A 15,771-nucleotide genomic window follows, 5' to 3' on the forward strand; every position below is an offset into this window, starting at 1 on the left:
AAGTTACCCTGGTAGTCTCTGCTGTCTTGGTACAACTTGCCTGCAATTTGGAGAGGAACCTGCAAGAGCTTTGGGGAAGGTGCACAGCGCCTGTCGCTGCCTCTGGCGGGATGTGTAAGGTTTGGGACTCTGCCTGTTATCCCCACAGCTGAGAGCTGTCCCAGGAAGGAAAAGGGGATTATTAATATTGATATACATATATTGAGATAAAGGAAAAGGATATTATTGATATAATAGGAGAGGCTCTGTATTTGAGAGTCTCTGCAGTTCTGTCCCTCCCCTGCAGGTCAGTGTCTCCTCTTGGGGATGCTTTTGGCCCTGCAGCAGCCACCCCATGTGCTCAGCAGGGAGGGCTCATCTGCCCCTGAGATGCTGGAGTATATTTAAATCACCTTCCTCAGGAAAGATGTTGTTTAAACTGCAATCAAGCCAGCCAAAAATAAATAAATAATCATTTACACACTTCTGTAAACAAAGAAATGAAAGCACTGCGGAGCTGCCGTTACCCCAAGAGCAGGTCACGACCTCTTCCTGCTTTGGGGAACGGAACTGAGATGAAAAGTGGACTTTAAAAGAGAATTAACTGCCAAAAACATTCACTTTTGGTAAATAGAGGGTTTTGATGAGACTTCCATTGGAAAGCAGGGAGGCTCTGGGCCCAAACACCAGCGCTGGATTTTGATGTATGCTGTTGACTTCCCCAACACAGAGCAATTTGTAATAGCTTTGCCACGCTGTTGTTTTCAAAGCTCCTGCTACATCACAAGCATTTATTTCTGACCACAAAATTACATTTATTCAACAGAAAGCAGCTCAGGGTCTTTAAGAGGTTAACTTCTGGAGTGCTTGGCTGCTCTCCAGCCTCCCTACGAGCATCAGTGCTAACGCAAGGCACACAACAGCACCCAGGCTGGCCGTGATTAATAGAGTGCTGAACACGCTGCTTTCCACATACACACACTTTTCATTCCCTTGCTTCCATAGATCATGGACTTATCCTCAAAATATCTGACTGAAATTGAATTTGGCTTCTCTCTCAACCGTTCATTTCCTATGTTATGCAAGGTTATATCCTTTTCTGCATGAGCAGAACCAAACCAGCTGCAGCTTTTGAGAAGAAAATGTGTTTTCAATTATGAAGTTGGCCTGAATATCGAACCACAGTTCTACTGCTGCTCTAATTGAGCCATCATGGAGTGAATGTACAGGAAAGAAATTGTATTAATTAGGTTTGGAAATTTAACATAAGGAAATTAAAGGGGTAAAATAGAAAAAATATGAGTATCAGCTCAGGAATAGTCTCTCAAAATGCAGAAGGAACGTAGGTCTGAAGTGGTTTAGGCACACACATTATTAGAGTACTCCTTCAAAGACATGATTAGTAGTTCCAGCACATCAAACTGATTTTCAGCTTCTGTTGTCTGCATATGGAAAATTATTAAATTACTGACTGACCAAATTAATAGTTTAAAGAGCAATTCAGCTGAGTGGGGAGCCAGAGTGGTCTCATCAGAATGGCAATACCCTTAAAAGTACTTGCTCTGGGAGAAGAATATGAGAAATGGCTTTCACAGACATCAAGTCCAGCACGTTGTTTTGGAGTCTGTGCCTTAGAGGGTTCTCCAAATGAGGGATTACTGCATTACTGTTGGACAGTGCTCTTATGCCACATGAAAAGAATGCTAATGACCTCAGGAAATCCTTTCCCAGCCTTAAAATATCTGTCTGATGACTTCACAAATACAGATTCCAACATTAGACTTCCATACCACAACTTCAGCTCTGTAAATTAACGTAGCCCAAGAACATCCCTTCTTTTTGCTGCCTTTTTTTTTTCCAGATTTCATGTACAAATATCCATCCACTGATGTACCCATGGTAAAGCACAGTGACCTACCCAAAACACAGCTTATTCAGACAGCTGATGGCAGGGATGCCTTGCTAATTATATATAATAATCATGTCATGATTGCATGGTGAAGCTCTTTAACCTTTCCTGATTCTGTCCTGTATTTAGCTCAGCACAGGGAGAGCAAACCATTAATAAGTTGCATCCTCAAGTTAATGGCAAGGAAAAGGAAAAGCAAGACAGTGATTTAAGATCAAAATGACAGGAATTTTACACTTCTGAAATTAATGACTTTTAACTGTCTTGCTCACAATAGCCTATTTACACCACCCAGACCTTAAATCTTCCAGGGAAGGCAGAAAAGTTACCCACAGATTTCAAAAGAACAGTACCATCAGCTCTGAAGCAGACACAACACTCTGTTAAATTAGAAAACTGCCTTCAAATTTCCATTAAGATCCTAAATAAGGAAAAAGTACTATAATAAAACTATTCTCCAGTGATGAATTAATAGGAGCTCATGCTGAACTAGGAATGCATCTGAAAATTTGTAGTATGCTAAATTCCATTTCATAGTGCTTTTACTTTAACTCTTATCATAAAAAATCCAGTTATTTAATGCACTGAGATCTATTAAAAAAAAGTTATTTCCAAGTACTAATGGAAACTGAATATTTGATAACTGGAACAGTTGTTGTCTGAATGAATGAGATAAATAACTAAGGAATACAGAATGTTCTGCTTTGTCCGGTATTTATAAATTCATATGATATAAAGGGAAAATACTGGGGGGAAGTAACATTCCACGCTTAAACTGAAGAGAAAAATTGGCTAAAGTGACCTGTGGGTTTGTTTAAAAAAGCCAACTGGCCCCAGGTTTACCAGCAGCTCCCATAAATCGTGTTTGGGAGGGGACATAAATACCTGAGCTTAACTTCCCCTCTCTCCAAGTCACGTCAGGCTCACCCAGGCACAGTTCAAGGACAGTTTAAGTCAACCTGAGCTGACACATTTGTGCTGCTCCTGCCCCTGGCTTTGCTCTCCTGGCCGCTCCCCTGCGCTGAGCTGCTGCTCTGAACCCACCTGGTGGGAAACTAAGCCAGCAAAAAGAGGGAAAAAACCCCAACTTTGTGCTGAACGTGGGCTCACAGCAGAAGTGCTGAGGAAAGGCAGGGGTGGGGAGCAGGAACACAGCAATATCCATGCAAAGCTGCTTAAACACCTGGGCTTATCAGGGAGCTGCCTCCATCCTCTGATCTGTGGCCCTCCCTAGAGCCCAGAGCCCCGTGGACAGTTCAGCCCACGTGGGACTGGCAGAACACCATTTCCTTTCTGACGTGGAGTCTAGTTTATTATTCCAAGCCAAAAGCACCTAATTCTGTCTAAGAGCAGAGTCTGAGCAAAGGATGAAGCAGCAGCAGCAGCGGGGGGTGGAGACAGAAGTCAGAGGCAAAAATGAGGTGGAGACTGTCCCACAGGGAAATGGAGAATCTGCATCAAGCAAGAACCTTCTTCCTCAGTCCTGAGTGAGCAGCTGCTGGTGCCCCAAAGTTCCACATTCCCACCCACCATGCCTGTGGAGGCTGCTCCTACAGCATTCCCTGCTCCTGCTCCAGGACACTCACTCTCCACCAGAAGGGCCCTAAAGAACATTTACTCCCACCACTTCTCCACTTACCTCTGTTTTATTTATTTACTGCTGTTGATCTTTAAAAAAAAAAAAACAACAAACCCAAAATCATAGAATCATTGAAAGGTTTGGGTGGGAAGGGACCTTAAAGCCCATCCTGTTCCAGCTCCCTTGCCATGTGCACCTTCCACTAGAGCAGGTTACTCAGAGCCCCATCCAGCCTGGCCTTGAACACTTCCAGAGACAAATCTGGGGCTGAAAACTGATGTTTGTGTAGTAAAATAGGGGAACCTCTTGCCCTATTCCTCCTCCCTGCTCACATCCCATCCCACAGGTACTGTGTGACCAAAAGGTCCCTCTGCCAGCTCCTCACAGGACATTAAATATCACCTGACAGGTAATAAATTATTGCCAGGCAATCCCAGGGGGCTGCTCAGGTCAGTGTCTGTTCCCAGCAGTGTTGATCCCTGAGCCTCTCAAGGGACAGGAATTGAGGCATCTCCTGTGGATTTGAAATGGAGAGATGCCTATTTGCTCAACAAAACTTGTTTTTGAGATACCCAGAGCAGATATCTCCTGATGTTTTAGAAAGTCAGCCTTAACAACAACCAGAAACCAGATCTATATCCTGAACAATCAAATATAACTCAACAGAACAGGCTCATCTCCTTGGTATTTTGATTTGTCTCCAAAACAAGATACAGTAATTACATCTATAATCAAATACCATAATTCACAGTTTAATGTGGTGCATTTATGTAGTCAATCATGATTAGTTCAGGTTTTTTAGGTTTCTGAAACCCTGTCTCGATTAGGGAGACTGGAATCACCAGCTCAGAGATTCAGCAGCACAATCTTTTAATGTATTTGTGCTTCATTTACGTAACAGGGGATTACAGCAACAAATTTTACTCTGGTGAGGTTGAATTTATACCAAAATAAACTTCACTCTTATATCAGTGAAGCAAAACTATAGGAGAGGAGTGTTTGTGAGCCATGCCAAGGTAACAGGGAGCTGTCTCCACCGGGGAAGATCTAATGGAAGAATCTCCTTCACTGTAGCCAAATTTAAATTTATGCTTTTTACTTGATCCTCAGACATTCCCTTCATTAAAGAACAGTGCTGAAAGCACACATGCACTTTTCAGTCAGTGCATTGCAAGCTTGAAACTGAAGTGAAAAGGTTCCAAGAGCACTGCAATGCACTCGGAGCAATTTTGAAGTGTAAATTTCCATTGGCAAACGGACTCACGCAAGTCATTCTTTGTTCTCACAAATGTCTGTTGGATATATCAAGGACAAAGTTATCCTGTTTATTTATTTATTTCTAGCAATACTTAGGAAATCAGTAAAACAAAAAGTACCATGCTGCTTTTAAATGAGGGATTATTGCCTAGTTGGGACACAGATTTAGGACGTGGAGGTGATCAGGACTGCAAGCCTCACTAAGGGGAGCTGTGCGCTCAAATCCCTACCCTGCAAACATGCTCCTGAACTTCCCTGTGCTGATGGAACTGCCACAATCTAAAGTCAGTGAACAACTCATAGGCTGAGGAAGTGCTGGAACAGAAATCTTGAGGGGCAGAGCTGTGCAATGTGTGTCAGTGTGAGCTCAAGCCTCCATCCAGCACCCCACGCAGGCACGGAGCTTTACAAGGACAAATGTAATTTCACCCTCCCTCCCTGATGCTTTCTGAGCAGCAGAACCACGGCTCCCATCTGGCCACAGCCAAAATGGAAAACTCTCTAATTGGCCCAGCTGCCTTTGCCTGTAGAAACCCTTCAGAATAACAACAGTTGGCTTTTAAACTCCTGAGCACTCTGCTCGTGTGTTCTGGGTGAGTGCTGTGAGGAGAAACCCAAGTGGGAGCCAGCAGCAGGGCTGGAGCCTCTGCAGCCTCTCACACAAAGCCCTGCCAACCCAAGGCTTTCCATCAGCCCTCTGGAATACAATGTTTTACAGCTGAAAAGCCTTGCAGGGAGAACAATTTGCAGTATTCTTGTGTTTTATGAGGGCACTACACTGCATTCATTAGCAGCTCAAGCTGTAGGGTCAGTGAGGCCCAGTGAGCTGGGTGGGCCACCTGGGTCCCTGCCACGGTGACAGGAGGCTCAGAGCAAAGAGATGTGACCAGTTTAGATTGCCCAGCACAAACCCTGCATCACAGAATCACAGAATGACCTGGGTTGGAAGGGACCCTAAGGATCATCTTGTTCCACACCACTGCCATGGGCAGGGACACTTTCCTCTATCCCAGGTTGCTCAGAGCCCCATCCAAACTGGTTTTAAACACTCCCAGGGATGAAGCAGCCACAGCTTGTCTGGACAACCTGTGCCAGGGCCTCCCCACCCTCCAGGAAAGAATTTCTTCCCAACATCCAATCTAAACCTGCTCTTTGTCAGTTTGAAGCCATTCCCCTTGTGTCACTTTGTGCTCTTGTAAAACCTCCCTCTCCATCTTCAGGCTTCCTTCAGGTGCTGACATTCCCTGCACACACAAAATGCAAAGGGCTGAGCATTGAGGGCCCTGTGGCACACACAGCACACCAGGCTCATGTGAAGCAGCACTGAAAACATGACAAGAAGCAGAAGCAGCTCTTACCTCTCCCTGGAAACTCTTCAGTAATGGAGCTACCTGTTTGCGCAGGTCCTGGAAGACAGAAGCAGGATATGCCATCAGAAACACTGGAAAGGACAAGTCAGCATCATGTTTTTCCTGATGTTATTTTCAGTTCTCAAGTACTACTTAAATTCTGATCATGTTTTGTAGGAGATTTGATTAAAATAGAATTATACCTGGAGTTCACTTTGAGCAGGTCTGAATTTCCAGTTTGACATACACCTGCATGTGCTGCAAATGGTAATAATTATCCAAACTGTGGTGGGGCTGGCTAAGCACTGAATGCCTTCAGTCTCCTAATTCAGCTGAAACATTAATGAGATTAGCAGTAAATGTCTCTATCTACCTCCACAGCAGCTACACCTCTGAACTTATGCCAAGGAAATTCCCACAAATGGAAGCCAGGCTTAAAGGAAGATGATTTTGGACCATCATTTCAACTAGAAGTGTTGCCATTTTGAAAAATCTCTGGTTTATTTATTATTTTCCCAAGAGTGCTCTGGCTTTAGTCATCAGAGAACTGTAACTCACTGAAGATGACAAGTATTATTTGTTAGTTTCTGTATAACTCAAAATTTCTTCTTCCAAATTACAACACACTCAGTGCTACAAAATTCATTAAAATACTGCCCACAAAATCACTATAAAGGTTTATAGCATATTTTTACTTAGCAACTGAGATTATTTAGGACAAAAAAGGTATATTTATTGTACATAAAATTTTCTATGGCTTCACCTCTAAGCTGGTTTGGGTCTAATTCACTTACAAATTCAATAATTCAATAACACACACATAATAATGTGTGTGCCTGAAGAATAAAATCCAGTAACTTTGCAGAGGACACTATTAGTCACGCGCAGCCAAGATGCTGCACTCCTGCTTTTGCCACTGAGAAGGCACAAGCAGCCACTTCAGAGTGCACTTCCACCTGGAAATGAACCTGGAAGAGGATTGAACCAATAACCTGAAGCGGCATCACCCGGGAGGGCAGCACTGATGCTGCTGCAGGGAAAGGGTGATTTCCCATTGCTGGAGATTTCCAAGGCTCAGCTGAGCAGAACTAGGGCTAAATGAGTGCTAAAGACCCATTTTTAAGGCCAGGTGAGATTTGGTCAGACCCTGGACAACCCCTCCAATGCTGAGTCCTACGATGCTCTGGGAATACTGCTCACAACTGGAACAGTCACCACGAAATCTTCCTACCTGCACACAGTCCCTGAACTGCCTGAACCTCACGCAGGGGGTCACAAAGACATATCTGAAGCATTTTCCCTATATAGAAAAGGGTCTGTTGAGGCCTCAAGCATTTTGGAAAAGAAGGTGACCTTAAAAAGTTGGGAAATTCTCTTTTCCAACACATTTACTTATACATCTACAGTCATGCAACATATTGGATGTTAAACCACTCACCAAAACACCCAGCCCTGGGTTTAATCTGATTTTCCTGAAGGAAAAGTAGGCTTTTGAGAGAAGTGATTTTTGTCATTTAAATGACAAGTCATGCAGAGAGTTGGAGTATCAGGAGTTCTTCCACTCCCTGAGAAATGGCTTAGGGGGCCCAAGGCAAATGAAGCTATCAAAGACAAATGATCAGTCAAATTTCACTTCTGACATGGTTATTGCACTAAAATACAGCTTAATCCCCATCAAGTCAAGGATAATATTGCAGCTTACTGAGCTGCCTCTTTGGACTGAACCAAACTGTGCTTCTGTTCTTAGGCCAAGCCCAGTCACCCAAATGTTTCCTGAAAAATCCTGCTGCCTGTTTTGGGACACAAAAAGGTTGGACACTGTCCTTGTGGATCACAAACATATACAAATCATGTTTCCTGAAAAATCCTGCTGCCTGTTTTGGGACACAAAAAGGTTGGATCACAAACATATACAAACATATACAAATTGCACTTTACCAAAGCAAACTGGCAGGTTGAGCAGCTTGTCCCCACTCCCTGCCTGCTCAGGGAGACCTGAGGGCTGTGCAGGTTTTAGAACGTGTTTTCTTTGTAACCTGATGATGATGACATTGAAGAAAGTAACAATAACCACGGATGGCAAAATAAATGCCCACATTCAAGGCCAAAGCCTGGCAGAGGCAGTTTTAGTGCCCAGTGAAATTACAAACAGAATTAGATTTACAGCCTGGATACTGGCACCCTTTATAAAATCAGGAAAAAATATGTCATCCAAGCAAAGCAATTTTTGAAATAAAAATCTCAGCTGGTCGAAAACCACTGGGTTTAGGGCTTTTGTCCCTGATATTGTCTCTGAATTTACTGACTTGTTTGGCACCAGCCAGAAAAGTGGTGTCAGAAGTGAAGGCAGAAATACAGGAGATGTAATCCCAGATCCAGAGGCAGGAGAATGTCATCCTTGCTCCTGTGTCCATGGCAAGCTCTAGCCAAGATCCTGCTATTTAACTGCCTCCTCTGGCACATCCTGACTTCTGAAAGACAGGATCTGCAGCACTTTTTATTTCAGGATCTAAACTATGTCAGGACTTCACCTTCATATTCATCTTGAATAATGAGGGATGTTGTTGTTGGCTGTTTGTAGCAGCAGAGGGAGAGAAGCAGGGGTGGAGAGGAATAGAAGGAGCATCCCAAAGCCATAAAAACAGAAACAAAAAGGGAGAAAACCTTTCAAGAGCATTCATTTAACAAATTCAGGGTGCTATACACCAATCCCAGCAATCAGAACGTTACCAAGCAAAATTCATGCCATCATGGGAAAACATGTCTTGTTTCAGACAGCAGCTTGTGGTGGGGGTAAAACTGCTTTTAAAATATTTCCTGACAGAGGAGAAGGCAGCTCAGGGTGATTCAGCTCCACTGCAATCCATTTGGGGCAATCCCAGGACACATCACAGCACACACCTGAATGGGGTAAATGCTTTGACAACTTGAAATCTTCACAATAACCCGAAATCTGTTGCAGCTGAACAATTGAGACAGAGCATCCCACTGCCATTCCCTTCCCACAGCAAACAGGCCAGGAAAGGGAACTGCAGGAATGTGATCCAGTGTTTTAAACTCAGCCAAAGGCTCCGTGCAGGTGAGTGGATAAATGGCACACACCACAGCAAAAGGCATAAACACCTTTTTCCCACCAGTTTTTCTTTTCTCCTCTCTTTTCCTGCCTTGCCCTTGGAAAGAGTTTATAGGAAAGAGTTTATAGGGTACTTTTATAATTCCTTCCTCAGCGAAACAACATCAAAACTTGAGACAGCTCACAACCAAAGGGAAATAAAAATAAACAGACAGAAGTCAAGAATACATATGCCTCGAGTCACAGCTCTGCTAGGGAGATTTATTTTTGGCAGTTTGGAAAAATTTCTCATCAGACTTTGTCTCAAAATATTACACTGAACTTCAAACAGAATTTTACCTTCTTTACACTAAATTGAACAGGAAGAAGGACGTTCAGTTCAGACCCAGGGGAATCTGCAGTCTTGGTTAGCAAGGACACTGAGTGATTTATTATCTGTTTAAAGTGTGGTGGCCTTTACTGCCTGGGCTGTGATCAAAACAGGAAAAGCATCCAGGCTCCAGCCCTCACAGAGCTACCAAAACACTGCAGCCAAGCAGAACAGCTGAAAAGGGTCCATGCAACTGAACATTAAAACAAATTGTAATTTATCAACACAAACACACTGGAATATTTGAGTATAGGAATACAATCCCATTATTAGCCTATTTTTCCGTGCCATCTCAACACATGCATTCTTTCTCTCTGGATGATTTATCAGGGGTAGAGCAGTTTTCTGAAAAGGGCTCTATCACAGACAAACTCAGTATCTGATGAAGAACCCATGACTGAGGATGCTGTATCATTATCTGAATCAAATCTGATGGCTGAAAGCTAATATAGCATTTCCTCTTTACATGAGTAAAAACAATGAGTTTATATTTTGATCAAGTAGCTAAACAATGAAATCTGAATCCACATAATTTTTAACTCCTTTTCCATTCTCATTAAAAATAACTCCATGGAAAATAAACCAAGAATAAATCTGTGTTAAAATCCTGGGCAACAAATGTCTTTGTGACAACTAAACTACATTATTTATCTAGATCTTAATACCCTGTGTACAGTACAAAGGACATAACAATGGCCAGGCTACCAACGCTGTATTTGTAATTTACTTGGGGTCTGAAGCTACACAAGCACCCTCTGATCTCCTCACAGGCTGCTCCATCTCATTTCCCTCCCAAATGCTTATCTCTAAATGTCACAAGAAGAGCCCTCCGACCCCAGTTTGATAAACTGGCCCAGCAGAGCTGAGCTTGACCCACACACCTTTATCATCTGCACAAGCACTGTGCTCCTGTAAAACCCAACCCCAAACCCTGGGTGAACATTCCAGCCCGGGGCTGCCCCGCCGCATTTCCCACCGATTGTTCTGTATTTTGTCTGCTGGAGCCTGGCAGGGGCTGGGGAATGTCCCTGTGTCTGGCACAGGGATGCTAATGAGAAGCAGCCCGCTGTTATCAGCTGGGTGACATCAGCAGTTCAGCTGTCACAACCATGCTGGAGCAGCCTCATCATGGGAGATGCTGTGGATTCCCCTTCCCTGTCTGCCCACGTGGAATAAAGCACTGAACTGCCCTGCGCTCTGAATTGGCAGGGGCTGGACAGCCTGACCCCAGATTCTTTCTTGTGAGAACTTAAAAAAAGAAAGAAAAAGAAAAACCCCTACACAGAATAACCTCCAGATAACCCCCAGGGTGTACTGCCTGTGCAGGGGGGTGTTTGCAATTCCATCAACTCCAAACACTTCCCATCCCTGGACACGCTCAAGGCCAGGCTGGATGGAGCTTGGAGCAACCTGGGCTAGTGGAAGGTGTCCCTACCCACGGCAGGGGTGGAATGAGATGAGATTTAAGGACCCTTCCACCCCAAACCATTCCATGACTCCATGATAAGAAATAGCTGAGGGGGAGCTCTCCTGTCACAAACTGTGCCAGGTTTATGCCCCCCTCCCCAGAGGCAGCGTGCTGGGAGGGTGGATGTCTGTTCCTAGGGATTGGGAGGATGTTTATCCACGTGCCCTCACGGCCAGGGCTCTGCACACTCCATCCACCCCACTATTATCTCCAGAATGTTGCTGAGCTTCCCATAAATGCAGCTGAAAGGGGGAGAGGCAAGAGGCAGCCAAGCACGAAGGATTTGGGAAGAACGCTGGCATCAACTTCTGAGGTGTGTTTGATTGTTGTGTACTTCAAGGACACAACTTGTCACCATGAAACACACAAATCAGCAAGTTAACTATAATTAGGAGTAAGCAGTTTTGCTGGTTAATTAGAGAGAGGCAGCAAGCACAGATGCTTCGCCCTGCTATGGGGAAATGGGTGAAGGGGTCGGGATCGCTCAGACACCTACCAGTGCAAAACACCAGGTTTAAATATTATTTCTTTGTATTAGGAAGAAATCCAGAGTATTCCAGTTTTTTTTTTTTTCCACCAGAAAATCCTGGGCACATGTGATTGGGAGTGTACTAAAGGAAACATTTAAGTCTTTATATTTAATTAGTTCCAGCAAGTTTGACTTTGCTTTAATCTAAAAGAGATGAAACTGAAATCCCAGCTAGTTGTTCAAACAGGTATTATACAGTAGCTTAGATGACTTACTTAATTCCTAAAATATAAGGCAAAGTAAATCATATGAGTAAACAATTTGTTGCTCAATTTACACTTTGATTTAATGAGATATAAAACCTCTTATTGCTTAAGGCTGCTGAAGTATTTACTTGAAATCCGATCGTTAAAGAATGAATCACAATCATATCAATCTTCTGTGATATTTTTAGTTATTTCAAGATACTAACATGCCAGTGTTTTCTCTGTACAAAAAAACACCCTTTTAAAGTCACATTTATAGATATGTTTCAACCTAACACAATGATAAATAAAAAATCTTGATTTACAGTAGCAAAACGTACACCACAGTACTTTCGGAAATATTTCAAGCTCACAGATCTTGTGCAAATTCCATTAGCTTTAATTATTTATTAGCAGTAGATTTAGATTACTGTTCTTGACCTATTTTTCACTGTATGGACCCACCCAGCAAGAAGTGAAAAAATATTCCATTTGTGAAGGGCTGATTTAGTGAGCGCAGATCCGGCTTGGAGTGGAACATTGAGCAAAACCCTGGGCACTGTAATTCCGAGAGGTTACAAAGCAGGGCCTGCAGAGTCAACACTGATGGAGGTTCCTTGAAAGGAGACAGACTGTTTGCTGTTTGACCACTTCAGACAATTTTGCAGGACTTGCAGCCATGTGACAATCCCAAGGGAAGGGACAGCAGACCCCACGGAGAAGTTCCATGAGTTTCTTTGTGGAAATTCCCTGGTGGGTCCTACTCAGCCATGGGGAGAGGGGTCAAGAGAGAGAATTTTGGTGCTGGTCCTGTGACCCCTTGCAGTGGCAAGGTGCAAGTGTGCTATTCCCAAGCTGGGGAAAATGGAGCATCTGGGAAGGAGCCTCCTCGCTGTGCTGGGACTTTGCTTTCAATGGAATTTGCCTGAGTCTTAATGGAATCCTCTTATGGTTTCTTCCAAGTTCAAATAAACAAAAAGCTCACAGGTTTACTCTGGGCCTGTGCAGCCACATCCAAACAGCCTGGGGACCTTCACAACTGTTTAAAAAGCCGCCCTGCCAGAGAGGAACTGTTGCACCATATATATGTATGGAAGTGGGTGTATATATACACACACACACTGTGCAGAACAGAAAAAAGATTTTTTTTAACTAGCTTTACAAATTAATATGGTGAACTAAGCTTTTCAGCATCATGTGACAACCCTGGTGTCATTTATAAACCAGTGAGTTAACAGTGGCTAGGAAAGACATTGAACAGGAACTATGCAGAACTTTAAAAAGTAGAGTTGCAAGGAAACAAAAAAATTAGTTCAAACAAAAATCATTCAGGTGGAGCTTTGGAAGGAGGTAATTCTAATGAAATGAAAGCCTGGTCACTAAAATTCCAGAAGAGAAAAAAAGGAAAGGATGACTTGTGTAACACTTCACCAGTACACACAAAAAAACAAGCACCACTTTTAACAAACATTAATTTAAAAAGCTTCCTACTGGACAGTGGCTCCATGGAGATTGTCCCTCCTGCTCTCTTGTTAAACCCAATGCTGAAGCCTTGAGGTGACACCAAACATGCCATGACAGGCCCTTGTCATGGGAAAAACCATGTCTGCATCATCCCAGATCAGCAGAACTCCTTATTTATGTAATGAAAACCCATCTGATACACTAAATAAATACTTCAGAACCTCTGAGGTGCACTGTTCTTGCCAGCAGGACAGCCACATGGCAGTGAAATCCAGGAATCGCCATTCCTAGCTTAGGCCAGGATCCCTACACAGAGCAAAGATAATTAGAGCTTTATCAAGTACCTGCAGATGTTATCAGATGAGCCCATCTGTCCAAAAAATAGGAAACAAACTGATGCTTAGTTGTCCATCCCAATATAGTTTTACATCCCCAAAATCAGCCTCACCTACATCTATCAAATTTTAACCAGAACTGCTCTGCCCCTCCATAAATTCCACATTGTCCCACAAGTTCTGTGCCCTGTGATTTGTGTTTTCTAGTGAAAAAGATCCTGAACACTCCTCCCAAATCACATCCTGCAGGATTTCATCCTCCATCCACTGTATTTCCCACTCTGAAAGTCTGTAAAGTATTCCTAACGCTTCCCTGGTTACAAAATTAATCCAGAATTACAGCCTGCAGATCAGAGATTTCTCTTCAGTGTAAAATGGGGAACTTCTGAAAAAAGGTAGTTATTATGAGCCCTAAAAAATTAACGTGTCTAATGAGAGGCTAATGACAGGGGCCATGACTGCAGAAGAGGCACCTAAGTGCTGTGGTCCAATTAACAACACCAGTTCAAACACAGCCTAATGCTCCACATGGTAGATTTAGACAGAAGAATATTTAATGTGAAACCATAATTGCAGCTGTAATTTTCCATATTCCCTCCCCACAAGCAGGGCTGGAACCATCCCTGCTCCAGCCTTCTGAGATGATGGGTCAGGAGCTGGAGCTGGAGCTGGCTGGCAGCACTGGGCTCATGGAACTGGGATTTCTCCTCAGTCTCAAGGGAAAGATGGTAGAGCTATTCAGAAATCATGAATCCCAATGTACTGCTTCAGTTAGGAAAAGTGAGATTGCTAAAAACCATTCATGTTTTAAAACCTGTTATTGATTTCCAGAATGCAAGGGTCTTGCTTTGAAGTCAAGTTTCCAAGAATAATTCTGTGTTAAATATAATAATGAGGAGCTCAGGGATCCTTACAGGATGTGAACTGGGGAACAGGCACTGCTGGGACATCAGGTATTGCAAAATTGTTTTCCTTACTTATCTTTTGCACAGAGATTACAAATGTAGCTGTGAGCAGCCCGTGCATTAATCACACTCTGACATACCTGCATGTAAGAACACAGGTGTATTTACTGATTTCTATCATTACACTCAGCCTTTTGCTTTGATTTCAATGCAAGAAAATCCAATACTATGCAATCCTCTACTAATCTTTTTATAAGATTTTCTTCTTAATCTTGATCCTGACCATCCAGTTTTATTCAAAAGCCAGTTGCTCCTACAGGAAACAAGTTGTTTCATGAGGACTTGAGTAAAAAGCCTGCTGTCCTGCAAATACATGTCCTATATTTGCTAAAGCTCTCATGACCATCATCTCTGCTGTCTTTATGTTCTTTGTGACTTTTTCCATGCAGGGAGTGACTGGCTGTGGGTTCAATGCAGCTAACATGATAACTTCAGATTCCAACAAAGACGAGAAATTCAAAGGGAAAAAAGAAAAAAATTGACAACCTCAAAAACATCAGGATACAGACCCAAAGGTTTTACTACATCTAATTTAGCATACCTGGTAAAAACACCTTGAAATTAATCTAACTGTCATCCTGCTGACCTAAATAAAAAAACAGAGCACAGAGCTTTTCATGTTGCTTCAGTGAGTGAAGCAATTCGGAGAAAACAAACTTTTGCTGCCTTTACACTTCCTGGCAAAATTCCTATGGAAACAGGCTCAGGCCCATGATGCACATGCTTTGGGAGCACACAGTAGATAGAAATGAATCATCCAGATGAAAGAAAGCAAGAGCTCACTACAGACTTACTCAATACATTTACTGTTTGTTAGCTGAACTTCAGAAATAAAAAACCCACATAAAGCGCTTTTGAGCAGCAGCATCCCCTCACAACCGTAATATATACTCTCAGCTGGGATTAATTCCCAAATTCATGTGTTGAACTGTGAACTGTTCCAGTGTTCAGAGGGGGTGGGGAGAGAAAGGAGATGAAAAGAGCAGGAGAAGGAGCCCAGAGGATGGAAGATGAGGAGGGGAGACACGGGGAGCTGGAGCGAGCGGTTCCCGTTCCCGGCTGAAGCACAATCAGCTCGATGGCAGATTAAAATGAGGCACACTTGGATAATAATAAATCAGCAGAATTAATACAGGCTTATCTTCTACCAACTTAGAAGGGGGAGGTGACAAATTGCACTTGAGGACAAACAGTTTGACTGTTGCCAGCAGAAGCTGAGTGTCTATAGGAAATGGCTAAATTTAGACAGCCAGCTTTTGATGAGAGCAACGGAAATTAATTCAAGTTTTTTGTCTGTGGTTTGTGTTTT

At 43.1% G+C, this 15,771-nt stretch overlaps 1 protein-coding gene across 5 annotated transcripts in view; it reads right to left on the reverse strand.

Moving 5' to 3' along the window:
* Window positions 1-15,771, reverse strand: part of CUX1 (cut like homeobox 1) — a 266,545-nt gene that overhangs the window by 154,935 nt on the left and 95,839 nt on the right. For all 5 annotated transcript variants that reach the window (XM_041482906.1, XM_041482904.1, XM_041482905.1 and 2 more), the window contains exon 3: window positions 6,083-6,130. In XM_041482906.1, the coding sequence (XP_041338840.1) occupies window positions 6,083-6,130 (48 nt within the window). The remainder of the gene's footprint in view (window positions 1-6,082; window positions 6,131-15,771) is intronic.

The sequence above is a fragment of the Pyrgilauda ruficollis genome, unplaced genomic scaffold (assembly GCF_017590135.1).
Source record: "Pyrgilauda ruficollis isolate IOZ18807 unplaced genomic scaffold, ASM1759013v1 scaffold59, whole genome shotgun sequence".
NCBI lineage: Eukaryota > Metazoa > Chordata > Aves > Passeriformes > Passeridae > Pyrgilauda > Pyrgilauda ruficollis.